The sequence below is a fragment of the Sander vitreus genome, chromosome 19 (genome assembly GCF_031162955.1).
Source record: "Sander vitreus isolate 19-12246 chromosome 19, sanVit1, whole genome shotgun sequence".
Lineage (NCBI taxonomy): Eukaryota > Metazoa > Chordata > Actinopteri > Perciformes > Percidae > Sander > Sander vitreus.
The window spans coordinates 17,154,479-17,168,366 of NC_135873.1; the positions used below are offsets into that span (position 1 = coordinate 17,154,479).

General features: G+C 40.1%; 1 protein-coding gene across 3 annotated transcripts in view; it reads left to right on the forward strand.

The window, feature by feature from the left end:
* Nucleotides 1-2,998: 2,998 nt before the first annotated feature.
* The window catches only part of LOC144534142 (peroxisomal acyl-coenzyme A oxidase 3-like), a 29,435-nt gene continuing 18,545 nt past the window's right edge, over nt 2,999-13,888 (forward strand). The window contains exons 1-12 of one of the 3 annotated variants that reach the window (XM_078275886.1): nt 2,999-3,171; nt 4,507-4,604; nt 4,713-4,848; nt 5,640-5,714; nt 5,907-5,996; nt 6,677-6,820; nt 8,034-8,122; nt 9,444-9,540; nt 12,067-12,249; nt 12,809-12,931; nt 13,023-13,143; nt 13,219-13,341. In XM_078275886.1, the coding sequence (XP_078132012.1) occupies nt 3,052-3,171; nt 4,507-4,604; nt 4,713-4,848; nt 5,640-5,714; nt 5,907-5,996; nt 6,677-6,820; nt 8,034-8,122; nt 9,444-9,540; nt 12,067-12,249; nt 12,809-12,931; nt 13,023-13,143; nt 13,219-13,341 (1,399 nt within the window). In that variant the 5' untranslated portion in view covers nt 2,999-3,051. The remainder of the gene's footprint in view (nt 3,172-4,506; nt 4,605-4,712; nt 4,849-5,639; nt 5,715-5,906; nt 5,997-6,676; nt 6,821-8,033; nt 8,123-9,443; nt 9,541-12,066; nt 12,250-12,808; nt 12,932-13,022; nt 13,144-13,218; nt 13,342-13,888) is intronic. The other 2 variants (XM_078275883.1, XM_078275884.1) reach the window with 2 other exon arrangements.

Sequence of the window (13,888 nt, forward strand, 5' to 3'; positions counted from 1 at the left end):
CAAAACTTGGACTTATCAAATCAGGACTGCGTTATCCCAGAGAGGCTAAAGATTCTTTAAAACACACTTTCAGATTTGTGAAAGCTTTATTCTATTTTTTTTGAAAATGCAATCAAGGGAGCTTCCAGTCCATTATCCTGAAATGTACCTCTGTTGATCCAGACTATGGTACCTCTAACACAGGCCACAGTTACGGCTTTGGCCAAGGTGAGGACAGTAAAATTGGCAGAACCATTGATTAAGAATTCGTGTTTGAGTTAATTAACCAATTGACCCAACTATGAAGATGTTTTCATTGTTTTTTCAAAAGGAATACAAAAAAACATCTTTTCTAAAAAACAAATTAAGTGAGAAGGAAGAGATGTTCACGGCATTAAGAAATGGATGTGGAGAGACTGACTTCTACATTGAAAGTCAAACAACAAAGGCTGTCTGTCACATTCCATTCTGTAAAAAACTGAACAAAGCTTCGCTCATCTGTTTTCATTGGTATCGTACATTTGTATCAAACTGTTTCACCGTTTTCCTTCCTGAAGATTTATCTGTGAACCAACCTTGAACCAATCTTCCTTTCCTCTTGGCCCTTTTCTTATCTAGTGAGTAAGTGAATGGAGCGAATTGTTAGAAAATGTATAGATTCTTGAGTCTCTCTGAACCTGTAGAACATTGTCAACTGAAAGGATATGGACCACATAAGGTGTCACAAATATGAAACTGTGTTTAAAGAGAATCTGTAGCCTCTCTGGGATAATGTAGTCCTGAGTCCTTTTAGTTGTTGCATTTTAACAAATAGAATAAAGCTTTCACAAATCTTAAAGTAATATTACTTGGAAGAACATATCGTAGCTGAGCAGTTCTCTGCAAACTGTTAGATTTGCCAGTCTCATTAAGGGTTTTATGTGTGCTTTTGTTTGGTCTGACTATCAGTGATTAATGTCGTAATTTCAACTCTACATTTTGTGAATAATTTAAACTAGGTCCTGTGTTGTGTTGTGTTGAGTTGAATGTTGTTGTGTCTTATTATTTTGATTGTTTTTCTTTCCGTGATGCATTGACTATTGTTTTGTTTGGTGGTTGTTTTTAATGTGATCATGCACGGCAATGTATAGCTGCACAAGTTTTGGGTGGACTCCAGGAAGAATAGCTGTGGCTATGGCCCCAGCTAATGGAAAACACTAATAAATCAAATCAAATCAAAGTGGGTTTCAGACAGCTTTAATGATTACTTAAAATGTCTAATATCTCCGTCTGGCCATCTTCCAGTGTAACAGACCGCTCTGTGCCAGCAGGTACACAGAGGTCCGGATGAAACCTTGAACTCCGCTCTGTATTGATAGCAGCTACATTTTCCATTGCAGATTTAGTACCATCTCATGTGTGAGGCGAGCGTGGCTGGTTGTCATAGCGACGCCGCAGGAAACTGACCTAACGCGACACACGCATAGAACGTTGAAGGTGTGTTGTTTTTGACTCTCGGCATGTGGCTGTTGCTGCAGCCAGAAGACACATTTTGTTTCAAAAGAAGCTGGAGGCAGCAAAAAAAACACCGCTGGCTAAACTGTTTAAAAATGGCGGGTTTGTTCAGGTCACCCCCATCTGTCGCTAGCAATGATGACGCAGTGACCGTTCTCTCCAACCAATCAGTAGTCTGCAGGTTTTAACGTCACCTTTTGGTATCGCCTCGGCTCGCTTGGAACCTCGATGGAGGTGATACTTATGGCGTTTATCCATCACGTGGTACCTGCTCGACTCGCCTCGACTCTACTCGCCTTTTTTGGTTTTCCATTACGAAAAAAAGTACCTGGTACCTGCTAACAGGTACTTTTTTTAGTACCACCTCAGTCGAGGTTCCAAGCGAGCTGAGCCGATACCAAAAGGTGACGTGATAGCGACAGACGGGTGTCCTGAACAAACCCACCATTTTAAAACAGTTTAACCAGCTGGGTTTTGTTTTGCTGCCTACAGCTTCATTTGAAATTAAATGTGTCTTCTGGCTGTGGCAACAACAACACACCTTCCACGTTCTGTGTGTGTGTCGCGTTAGGTCACGGCAGTTTACTGCGGCGCCGCTTGCTTTACAGTTCTGCGGAGGCTCCAGGCAGAGCTTTCGCCGTAGCCTACGTACACACACACACATGCTGGCTCGACGCACACACCAGCGCAGAAGTATAAACATCAGGCCACTTTTACATAGGCTACGGCGAAAGCTCTGCGTGGAACCTCCACAGAACTGTAAAACAAGCTCAAGCGGCCTGATGGTTATACTTGTGCACTGTTGTGTGCGTCGAGCCGGCATATAAGACGACCAGCCACATGGAAAACGGACGTACAGTGTGTCGAGTCGAGTCGAGCAGGTACCATGTAATGGAAAAACGCCATTAGAAAAGTACCTGTTGGCAGGTACCAGGGACTTTTTTTCATAATAGAAAACCAAAACAGGCGGGTAGAGTTGAGGCGAGTCGAGCAGGTACCATGTAATGGAAAAACGCCAATTGATTTCAATTCAATATTATTTATAGTGTCAAAAGTTATCTCTGAACATACCCCATGCCAATCTCTAGGTATGGTGAAGGGTATGTGATGATGTGGGGGGCTATTTTAATTCCAAAGGCCAAGGGAACTTTATCAGGATGCATAGTATCCTGGATCCATGAAGTAACTGGCCTTTAAAAATACAAATCTGCCTGCCTCTATGGGAATTTAACATAGGGGTGTACTGACTTATGCCCCCTGTATTTTAAGGAAGAACATTTATTCATTTACGATACATTATTCATTCACAAAGAAAATTGGTGTCCTTAAAGGTTGGATTTTTCCTCATTTTTTTAATTAAGGCATTAAGATCAATTTCCAAAAGATGATTTTTTTATTCCTCTTTTTGGTCAACTTTAGCATGGGTGTCCTAATTTTTTCATGTGTATATATATATATATATATATATAGTATACCCCTGCTTTCATTTATGTTCATCCCTTGTTTCTTCTTTACTCAGAAAGAGCAAAGTGCCTTATTTCCCTGCTGGGTGAACCCCTTCAGTCTAAACACAAGAAGATGGCTCATGAAGTGGCTGACTTTCCCAGTGGCCCGCTGGATATCTACAGGAACAAAGCCTCTTTCAACTGGAAGGACATGCTCTGCTTCTTAGACGGAGAGGAAATCATTGCATTCAAGGTAGCTGTTAGCCTTAAAAGCTCTCTGTAGTTAGGTCTACATTTTTGTAATAGGTTCAATAGTTCTACACAATTGCCACTTGTACGACCTGCAACAAAGTCGAACCTCGGACCATGTCATCATGTAACATTCTGCAAGATGCTCAAAAGACCTAAGATTGAACGCTGATAAAAACAAAGCTAAAACATGCTATTTTCAAACGTGCTATTTTCAAGAGCCATGTATATATGGTTAAACTAATATTTCCACTATGAACGGACTTACTATCGAGAGAGTCACAGAATATAAATATCTCAGCATCTGGATTGATGAAAAATGATTGTTTTAGTGCACCTGACTCGTGGAACAAAATAACAAAACACTTTCTCAAAATCAACTCATTGTGCCTTTCGGACATTTTAGAAATCTGATTTTGGACCTCCAGACTTCTACTTGTAATTGCTTTACATAGTTGTATTTCTTTTGCATCCTGGTTGTCCTAATCTGTTTATCAAATTGTTTTTCTATTTGGGAATTTCTGTGTTCTTCTGATGGGGTCGCTTCCTTTTCTGTGTCGAAATCTTTGTCTTTGTAACTCGATGCCATTGTAAATGAGGGCTGCCCCTCAATGATCTCTTGAGTACAAATAAAGGTTGAATGAATAAATGTGGCATGGAATGTAACCAAGGCGCTCCTGCCATCTTTAAAGAAATATATACATTTTCATTTTTCAACAGTTGGACACCGTCATTTTTTTTACAAAAATCACTCAAACAGGAGGAGAACTTCAAGGACTTCTCGTTCATGTTGGCTTAAACTCTGGGGTTCAGTGTTCATTCTTGATCTAGGACACAACTATTTGAGATTGTTTTTCAACTGCTGTTTCTTACAAGCACCTTTACTTAACTTTTAAATAACTTTGTATATAAGAGAACATGTTGTACGGAAGCCCTGAATTGCAAGGTGAAAAATGTGTTAAAGGTTATCTCCTACCTACGTACAAGATAAATCTTTGGGCTGGTTTGAGAGTGAGAAAGGTGTGCAGAATGTAGCGCTTAGTGCGCAATACAAAAGGAGTTGAAAGTTCAACCAAATGTAGCATAAACAAAAGGTATGTAGGAGATGAACTTTAAGATATGATCTCCTACGTACATCTCCTACGTACGAGATAACATCTTCTACGTAAAAGATGAACTTAGGTTTTGGTCAACTTAAAAGAAATTGCATGCAAAGTTGACATTGCATGCAATTTCTTTTTCACCTTGCCTTTCAGGACTTCTGTATGTTTGGTACCCCATGTCATCTAAATGTTCCTCTTCATATCCTGATCATTTTCTTTTCTTCTCTGTGCTGCAGCAACATGTGTTCAAGACATTTGAGAATGACCCTTTGTTTGCACGTCGGCCCGGTGAAGACGTCCCTCTCGCGGAAATGAGAGAGCGGACCTTCTTCAGGTATCAACATAACCATATGCAACCACCAGTGACAGCATATGTTATATATCATATCATTATCTATGTAATGTACATAGAGAAAATAAAGCTTCAGATAAAATTTCACAGGTTAAAGCAGCTCTTCCGCTACAATTTTCTAACAAAAGAAGAGGTGATGGCTAACCCCTGGAAGGCTGTGACTCTTAATAGTTGCCTTGGCATGTATGACTGTTCCTTGGCAGCCAAGTACTTTCTCAACAAAGAGGCGAGTGTGCATTGGTGGCTGTGGTGGGATTGAATATGGGTGTATCAAAAATTTAAAGAGGTTGAATGAAATGTATACTATAATTAGATCTACTTAGCAATAACATGCATTATATTTACTTCATTAATAATCCTAGTGTTGACTTTCCACATTGACTATGCCCCTATACTGTACAGGGCCTGTACTTTGCTGTTCTCCAACATGCAACTAGCCCTCCAACCTAAATAACAAGATTTGTCATTTGTAATTGCCTTTTTAAAATTACCCATATCACTGTTAGCGTTTAGCCAGGCTTGAGGCGTAGCTCTATAGATGGCAACGTGAATCAGTCGGTCATCCACTTTGGTCCAGACTGAAATATCTCAATGACTATTGATATATTACAATTACATTTACTATGGACATTCATGGTTCATGATGTAGGCTAATACCTTTTCATCTAGCACCATCATCAGGTAAACATTTCAATCTGTCCAATAGTTGACCAAATATATGAAAAACTCAGCTGAACTTTGTGTTTCGTGCTAATTGGGTAAGTCTAATAACACGCTAGCTTAAGATGCATAGAGAAATTGCTTACTAAACATCACCATGTTAGCATTTAGCTCAAAGCACCACTTAAAGTACAGCGTCAAAGAGCTGATAACTGTAGACTCTTGTCTATGTATGGTTAGTTTTTTGTATCTCTCCCAAACTTTTAGCTAGCAACTTTTAGCTAGCAACTTTACTTTTTCCTTTTCATTCATTGTCTCATCACTGTAAAATATACTTAAAAAACATCTTGGTTTCAGATTTATGGATCAACTATTGCCAACTTAGGATCAGGAAGACACAGCAACTATGTTGAAAACATTCAAGACATGACGGTAAGAGTTCAACACAGCTTTACGCTGCCAATAACTCCGCTTTACAGTTGTATTAGTGCTTTATTAATGGCCGTCTAATGGTAAAATGCAGTACAGGGAGGGTCTACAATGATCCTGCCCCTATAGATTTATAAGATACATGTGCTGAATGATCAACATTAACTGCATGTGTCTGCATGTGTCTGTTTGTAGATGTTTGGATGCTTTGGAATGACTGAGCTGAGCCACGGCAGCAACACCAGAGCCATGAGGACTACAGCAACATATGACCCCTCCAGCCAGGTCAGAACACGCACCACCAGACACACACACAATATATGTTTGTATGAATATTAAATGGCAATATGACAGCATAAAAGTATCTACAGTAGGTATGTCATTTTTCCTTAATGTAATGTGTAATGTGTGTGTCTTTTGTTGCTTGTCACAGTTTTGAATTTGTCAGGTTGCCAGCAGGGCCATAAAACCATTAGGAACACCAAAGTCATTTTCTGGGTTTCAACAGTTTATATCTATAAATACACACCAATTACATATGGTGGCTAAAAGGCTAAAATCACACAAACATTGATAATCAAAAAAGGAGCAACCAGACTTGGACTTTCAATCCCAGTTGTATTTGAATATTTTTTTGGTCAATTAAAGTTTTCCCGTAATTCACACGAGAAAAGCAAGAATTAGAAAAATATCTACAAAATGTAGTCTTAATTGATTATTTAAATCAATTACTACAAAGTTCTTGCACACCAGACAGTCTTATTGATAGGAAAGAAGGAAAAATCCTGACACACTCGATCACTTGTGCTCACTTTATTAACGTTTTGGTCCTCAAACCTTCATCTGATAAAATATATCCTGGTAAAATGTTTCTGGTTTACTGGTCCTTCCACCTTGTCAGATTTCACCAGGAAATGTTGGCGGAATTCTGATTTATTTTTTCCGTTTACCTTTCTACTCTGTAGGAGTTTGTGATCAACTCTCCGGACTTTGAGGCCGCCAAGTTCTGGGTGGGGAACATGGGTAAGACTGCGACCCACGCTGTGGTGTTCGCTCAGCTCTACACGCCTGACCAGGTGTGCCATGGCCTGCACTCTTTTGTTGTGCCGGTAAGACTCTGACCTTCAATCCCTGACCAAGTTGTTAGTAAGTTAGTTTGTATGTTGTGGTTCCATTATCAAGAAATGTTATGTGATGTCACACAGCACTTCATCTCAGAAAACTCAGTATTACCCAAGTTTTCAACTTGGAATGTTGTTTCTAGTCTACAGTACAGTGTGACAATGAAATATACAATGTCATTTAGTACTAATATACTTTAGTACAAAAAAGAAATCCAAAAACAGAAAAGGTTACATTGTCTGGAGTGTACGTTATGAACGCAGTTGAGCTGTCAGTTGACAGACAACATAATCCAACCAAAAAATTCAATGTGTGTTAATGTGAGAAAGCGCTCACACAGAGTAATAGACTCACAAATGCACGACTCGTTCTTAGGTGTCAAAGTCCAAACAGTTTATCTACAAACGGTGACAGAAAATACAGGCAAAAGCACCAAAACTCAGAGGCAGAGATCCAAAACCAGAAGACAAAACAGGGTCAACAAACTCACTAGACGCACACAGGGAAAACAGGCTGGAACATTGACACAAACGTTACAAAACGAACTGGCACAGGACTAAGGAAAGGGGCAGGGATATATACACAGACACAGAGGAGACAATTGGACACAGGTGCAGCACATTAGGCGAGGGGCAGTTATGAGACATGGCGGGAAGGCAGACAAAGACCAGGAAGTGAAGTGACCAGAAACGAGACAAGACAGTGAGTATCAAAACAAAACAGGAAGTGGCAAAAAGAATACGGAAATAAACATAAGACAAAAACATGACCTATGAGCGTGCAATAATAATAATATAATAACAATATGAATGTATGTCATTCTGTCACAATGCGAAAAAATACTAATCAGGAAAAGCAATGCATTACAACCTCCCCTATTAGCTGAAGTGTAATCATGGAAAGCAATTAAAGTCTCATTAAAAATGAACAGGATGAAACATAAACCTTGAACACATGTTCCCCTCCCTTTCTACCAAGCGTCTACCGTCGTAAGGCTGCCGTACATCACCCATGCGTCCTACACATTGGTGGTGGTAGAGAGTAGCCCCCCCCCAAGCGCTTTGACTGTCTATGATAAAGAGCTATATGAATGTAATGAATTAATATTATTATCACTCTAGGTTTAATCATTATGTACAATACTCAAACAGGTAAAAATCTGAAAATGCCAAAGTTAAATCAATAACCATTGTGCTGCAGCTGAGAGATCCCAAGACCCTGCTAGCTCTGCCTGGTGTGCTGGTTGGAGACATGGGCAAGAAGCTGGGGCAGAACGGACTGGATAACGGGTAGGTGACAACAGAGGGAGACATTGTTGTATTTTACCCAAAGATCTGATGTTTAACAGCTTGTTACAGTAGCAGAGAAAGCCCAAGGTTCTGTAAGTGCAGATAACATGTAAAAGTGTACCACTCATACAGAAAACAAGTCAATACAGAAATGCTTGAGCCCTATAATAAAATGTAAAATGATGCAAGGACAGGGACAGTATGAGTGTGGTGGGGAAAGTATGCATGTCAAGAGTTTTGACTAACATAGGCCTACTGTACGTGAAGTTGCAATGACAGGTAAACTATATAGTCCCCAGTTGACATTATGTCATTATGGGTGCTGGTGAGTGCAAGACATCTGGATAAAATCTTTTCTTCTGGATATTTTCCAGCTATTTTCAGCTCAGTCATGTCCATTCTTAAGCTCAGGATGCCCACTTCAAACTACTGCTCAATATTACTGTTGACTTGCTTTCCCACTGCATTTTGCGTACAGTCTATTTTAGCATGAAGCACCTTTAGTTCATTCATTAATGCAGAATTGCATCTTTTCTCAGAGTCAGATTCTTTTAGCATACATTGTGTCTGTTATCAGCCATGACCTTGGTCAAACATCTCAATCCTCCAAATGAACACTCAGGTTATACACACCAATTTGATAAGTGTAGGCCGGACTTGATCAGTATTTCAAGAGTTATTTGTACAAATGAAAGACAAAGAGGCTCACGTGGCCATCTTGAAAAATTACTTGTACTTATCATATATTTATGTTATAGTTCAAAGTGCTGATCTTTTACCATACTACACACACCATACACCATCCCTTGCTCATGTAAAGCGGCAACACATGTTCTTCAGTGCCTCAGTAAAGCAACTAGATGGAGATAGCTGCATTCATAGTTTATAGCAGAGGAATGTCAGACCCAGAGGAAACATTTGAGATGGATACTAAAACATGCAGAAAAACTGATTTTAACAAAGCAAATCAAACAGGCTGTACTATACAGGGTTAAGTAATGTATCCAATTACAATGTGTTGGTTCAAGCTTCTTGAATGAGAGAATTCATTTATTTTTGCAAAAAACTCACAGTAAATGGGGCTGGTATTGAACATTTGTACTTTTTTGATACTGACCGGAATGTGTGTGGAATTTGGGTTTTAGTCAGGCAATAAAGCAGTTGATAAATTAAGTGATTTATTATTTTTATTTTTCGCTGCTCAAAGTTCAAGCAGACACACCACATCACTATAATTTCAATATATATGGAGTTCTTTTGTGTTGCATGTTTCCAGTGTTCTGTGTAACCAAAGATCATTTATCTGTCTCTCTCTCTTCAGGTTTGCTTTGTTTCATAATGTGAGGATCCCTCGGGAGAATCTGCTGAATAAGACGGGAGATGTTACTCCTGATGGCCGCTACGTTACACCATTTAAGGTTAGTAAGATTTCCACTGGTGGAAAGCGCTTAATAGGCATTGGAAGCACTAATTCAAGATAAATTAAAGCTGCACTACATAACAATTAATAAAATGGTTGAGTAATGTGTAAGGTGTCGCTAGTAGTGATAGCCTGGCTCCGCCCTCCTATGTACTTCCGCTCAATTTTCATTTTCCTTCAGTACTCCATCTGGGTTTGCGGTATATTCTTGGGTTTTCTACGGCCAAATATTTGGCGGTCCAATCTGTGAACAGAGGGAGTGGCTGAGAACAATGACGTTGAGGTTGTGTGCTAGAAAGATGCAAGCGAAGCCATTCGGTCCGTTGTGGCAACGCTGCCGAATATCCAGAAGTTAAAGCCCGAGCAAGAACAGTCTTTGCTGAGTTTTGTTGGTGGCCATGATGTACTTGCCCACGGAGTTCGGGAAAAGTTTGATTTTCCAGCTCGCTCCATTAGTGGTGAAGGAGTTGGCTAAGGCTAACACTAGTTGATAGTTGTTGTCGGTCTCCCCTCTTGTTGCGCATGACATACGTCCAATCCATATGGTTTTAAACTTCAACAAAGTACTTCAAGGAAGTTAACACTTGTCAATGGAGAGTGGCCAGACTCTCTGTACAAATGAAATGTAGTCTATACTACAGTCTGGTAGGACCAGGCTATAGTAGTGATACACCTACAGCAAATTTTCACCAACTCTGCAGTTCCCCTCAGCTCTACAGAGCTTTTAAGCCTCTTCCAGTGATCCGATCTTTTTTTTATAAACTAACTGATACAAATACTGAAGACCCTGGTTTCAAAATATTATACTGATAAGCTTAAATTATTGATATGATTTTTATCAAAGTTTAACTGAGAGAATGCGACTCCTAACAATGACATGAACTGATCGGAGTGAAGACGTCTCGCTCAACCAGAGAAAACGCAGATCAAGCAGACGGGCACCACTGAAGCACTGAGGTGGACAAAACAGATACAACAGTAAAGAAATGATTGTTTTTGATCGGCTCTATTTCAGCTGACACCAATCCATTAAAGTATGCACGGATTGGACATCTCCAGCTAGTGTATTTATATATATATTTATATAGCGAACCCCTAACCCTAACCCATAAAAAACAGTTTTAACTAATTTTTAATAGAGTCAACAGAGACAGCAGATCGTACTGGAGGAGGTAGAGCATTCCAAAGTCTCTGTGCTACCAACTCGAAGGCTCGGTCACCACAGGTCCTAAGCCGGGTGCGAGGAACAGTTAGCAAATTTGATTTGATATAGTAGACCTTAGAGGGCGCACTGTCAAATAAGGTTCCAGAAGGTCAGTCACATATGCAGGTGACTAACCTGATCCTATATTTGACAGGTAGCCAGTGGAGAGACTTGAGTACTGAGGTGATGTGAGACCGTCTAGATGACCTTGTAAGTAGCCTTGCGGCAGCGTTTTGGATGGACTGAAGGCAATCGAGGGCAGACATACTGAGTGCAGAGAATAGTGAGTTGCAGTAGTCAATGCGGGAACAGATAAATGCATGTATGAGCTCAAGTTCAGCAGTTGAAACTACACATTTCAATTTACTAATATTTCTCAGATGGAAAAAAAAATAAGATTGGGTTAGCTGCTTTACATGTGTGTCAGAAATCTCGAGATGGAGACCTACACACATTAAACCATCACATAAAATCTACTGTAATTTAAATGAATTGACCTTTTAAAGCTGTGTAAAAATACTCATGTACTCCCATCAATGTTTATTTTGCCAGCAAATCCCATAGGAACCGCAAAACTCTTTATTTATAATGCATGCAGTCACAGATGTCAATAAACAAATGCAGTAGGCAACCTTTAGCTGTTCAGCAGTCAAACGCTGTCTCCACATTATGGCTGCTTTTCACTGCTGCAGTGATTTAATGAGCTCTTAGGGGCCAAATCCATATGGATGTGGTGAGAAGATGGCTGGTAATGACAACCAGGCCTGGAACATTCCTCTGGTACCCCATGAGAGGTGTAAATAGCAAGGACAGTCCATGGGCCTGCATTACAAAGCTAGATGAGTAGGTCAGGCAGCTATCTTTGGGCTTAACGTTATGCTTTCGCAAAGCTGGCAGACTTTAAACCATGGTAGATCCCCATGGTAACGTTAACTTTTAATGATTTATAGTGTTTCTGCAGCTTCTTCTATAGGCCTACTACTTATTTGATTATGTTGTTTACATTTCACCTTGCTGAATATCACTTTTTGCTGTCGCTATAACCAAATGTTCCCGTGGGTATATTCATATTAAATGTTCCACTGGTTGTTCTGATGATGTTGTTTGTACTTAACAACTCCCCCACTTTCACTCGAAAATGCTGGTAGCTGGACTAGAAAACCCAGAGTTAACTGAGCCAGTAGATAAGCAGCTTTGTGATACTGTTTATCCAAGACGGCCACTGTTATGCTCAGTGAAGCCAGCTACCCCTGGTGGCTAGACTAATATCCCATTCTGTTGTTTCTCATGTCTCTCCGTTGTGACGTGTCTCTCGTTTAGGACCCCAACAAGCGTCTCGGGGAGTCTCTGGGTGCCCTGTCAGTTGGCAGGGTGTCTATCACCAGGATGGCTTTGGTCAACCTGAAGCTGGCTCTGATTGTCGCCATCCGCTTCTCAGCCACCAGGAGACAGTTTGGACCCAAAAACACAGAGGAGATTCCTGTTTTGGAGTACCAGTTACAGGTCAGGATGGAGGGAGTGGATTTGAAAGCAAATGTACCTTATCATATTACAGAGTAACTTATTAAAGTTATAGGGTTATAGACTCACAAATGCATGACTCATTCTAAGGGGGCCAAAGTCCAAACACTAAGAAAAATACCAAAACTCAGAGATCCAAAACCAGAAAACAAACTCACTAGAAGCCCACGGGGAAAACAAGCTAACACAAACGGTACAAAACAAAGTGGCACAGGACTAAGGAAAGGGGCAGTTATATATACACATACACAGAGGAGACAATTGGCCACAGTTGCAGCACATTAGGGGCATTGACAACTTGAAAAAATATCCCCGTTTATAGTACATTTAGATCAGATTAAATAAAATGTGGGTTTAATTTGCGATTCGCTCTAATCTTAAAACACCTACTGCTTTATTTTATTTATGTTTCATTTATTATTGGAAAACTAGCCTTTTGGCTAATTATGGTATATTTACAGAAATGTTTTTTACTATGCACTGTAAAAAATAAATAAATGTTTACACAAATTCTTTGGATATTTTTATATTTTTATTTCAGCAATGGCGTCTGATCCCGTACCTGGCAGCAGCGTATGCTCTTGAACACTTCTCCAAATCCATCTTCATGAACTTTTTTGAGTTCCAGATTGGACAGATGATGAGGGAGAAGACTGACAGACAAGTGAGTTAGGATGATATGCTTATGGGTCTATATCCAGAGTTAGAATACAGTAACTCTATAGTCTAATATGTCTGCTGTGTGTGTATTACAGGCAGAGATGGGCAGGGAGATCCATGCCATAGCATCCTCTAGTAAACCGCTGGGCTCGTGGATTGCTCAGAGAGGGATTCAGGAGTGTAGGGAGGCCTGCGGTGGACATGGATACCTGGCCAGTACGTCTCTCACACACACACACACACACAAATACACACACAAATACACACCTAACTACCTTTTCTCTTTCTCAGTGAACCGGCTGGGTGATCTACGTAATGACAATGACCCAAACTGCACATATGAAGGAGACAACAACGTCTTGCTGCAACAGACCAGCAACTACCTGCTCAGCTGGCTCCATGCTAAACACCACAGTCAGTCCCCTATGCACTAAGGAATTATTAAAGGGATATTTCAAAAAGATGAATATATCTTTAAATTGGTCACTTATGTAGTAGAAATGTGAATTTTCTTTCAGAAATTGGTGGCTTCTAGGCTGAGAAAAGCCAGAAAATGTGTTTTTGGCTCATGTGGATGAAAGACACCAAATCCCAGAATGCACTTGGTTCGCTGCTTTAGCGTCTACTCCCAAGCCACGCCTACTGTTACAGACAGACAGTGAGACAGTCAACTCAACTTTAGTGTGTTTTATTGTCATTTCAACCATATACACGAAACAACGTTTCACTCTGGCTCAAGTGGTGTTACACAATTAAAATATATAAAAACGACATTATATAAAAACGACATATGAAACAAGCTACATTTAGTGCACACACATGATATGCTCCGTAAAGTTCAGCTAACACATAGCTACTAGCATTAGCGCTTGGTGGGCTGTATCACCGAGTATAAACACAGCCGTAAATTTGCGTGGAATGTAGAATGGTCGGCATTTAAGTCACAAACTCCACCAGCAGT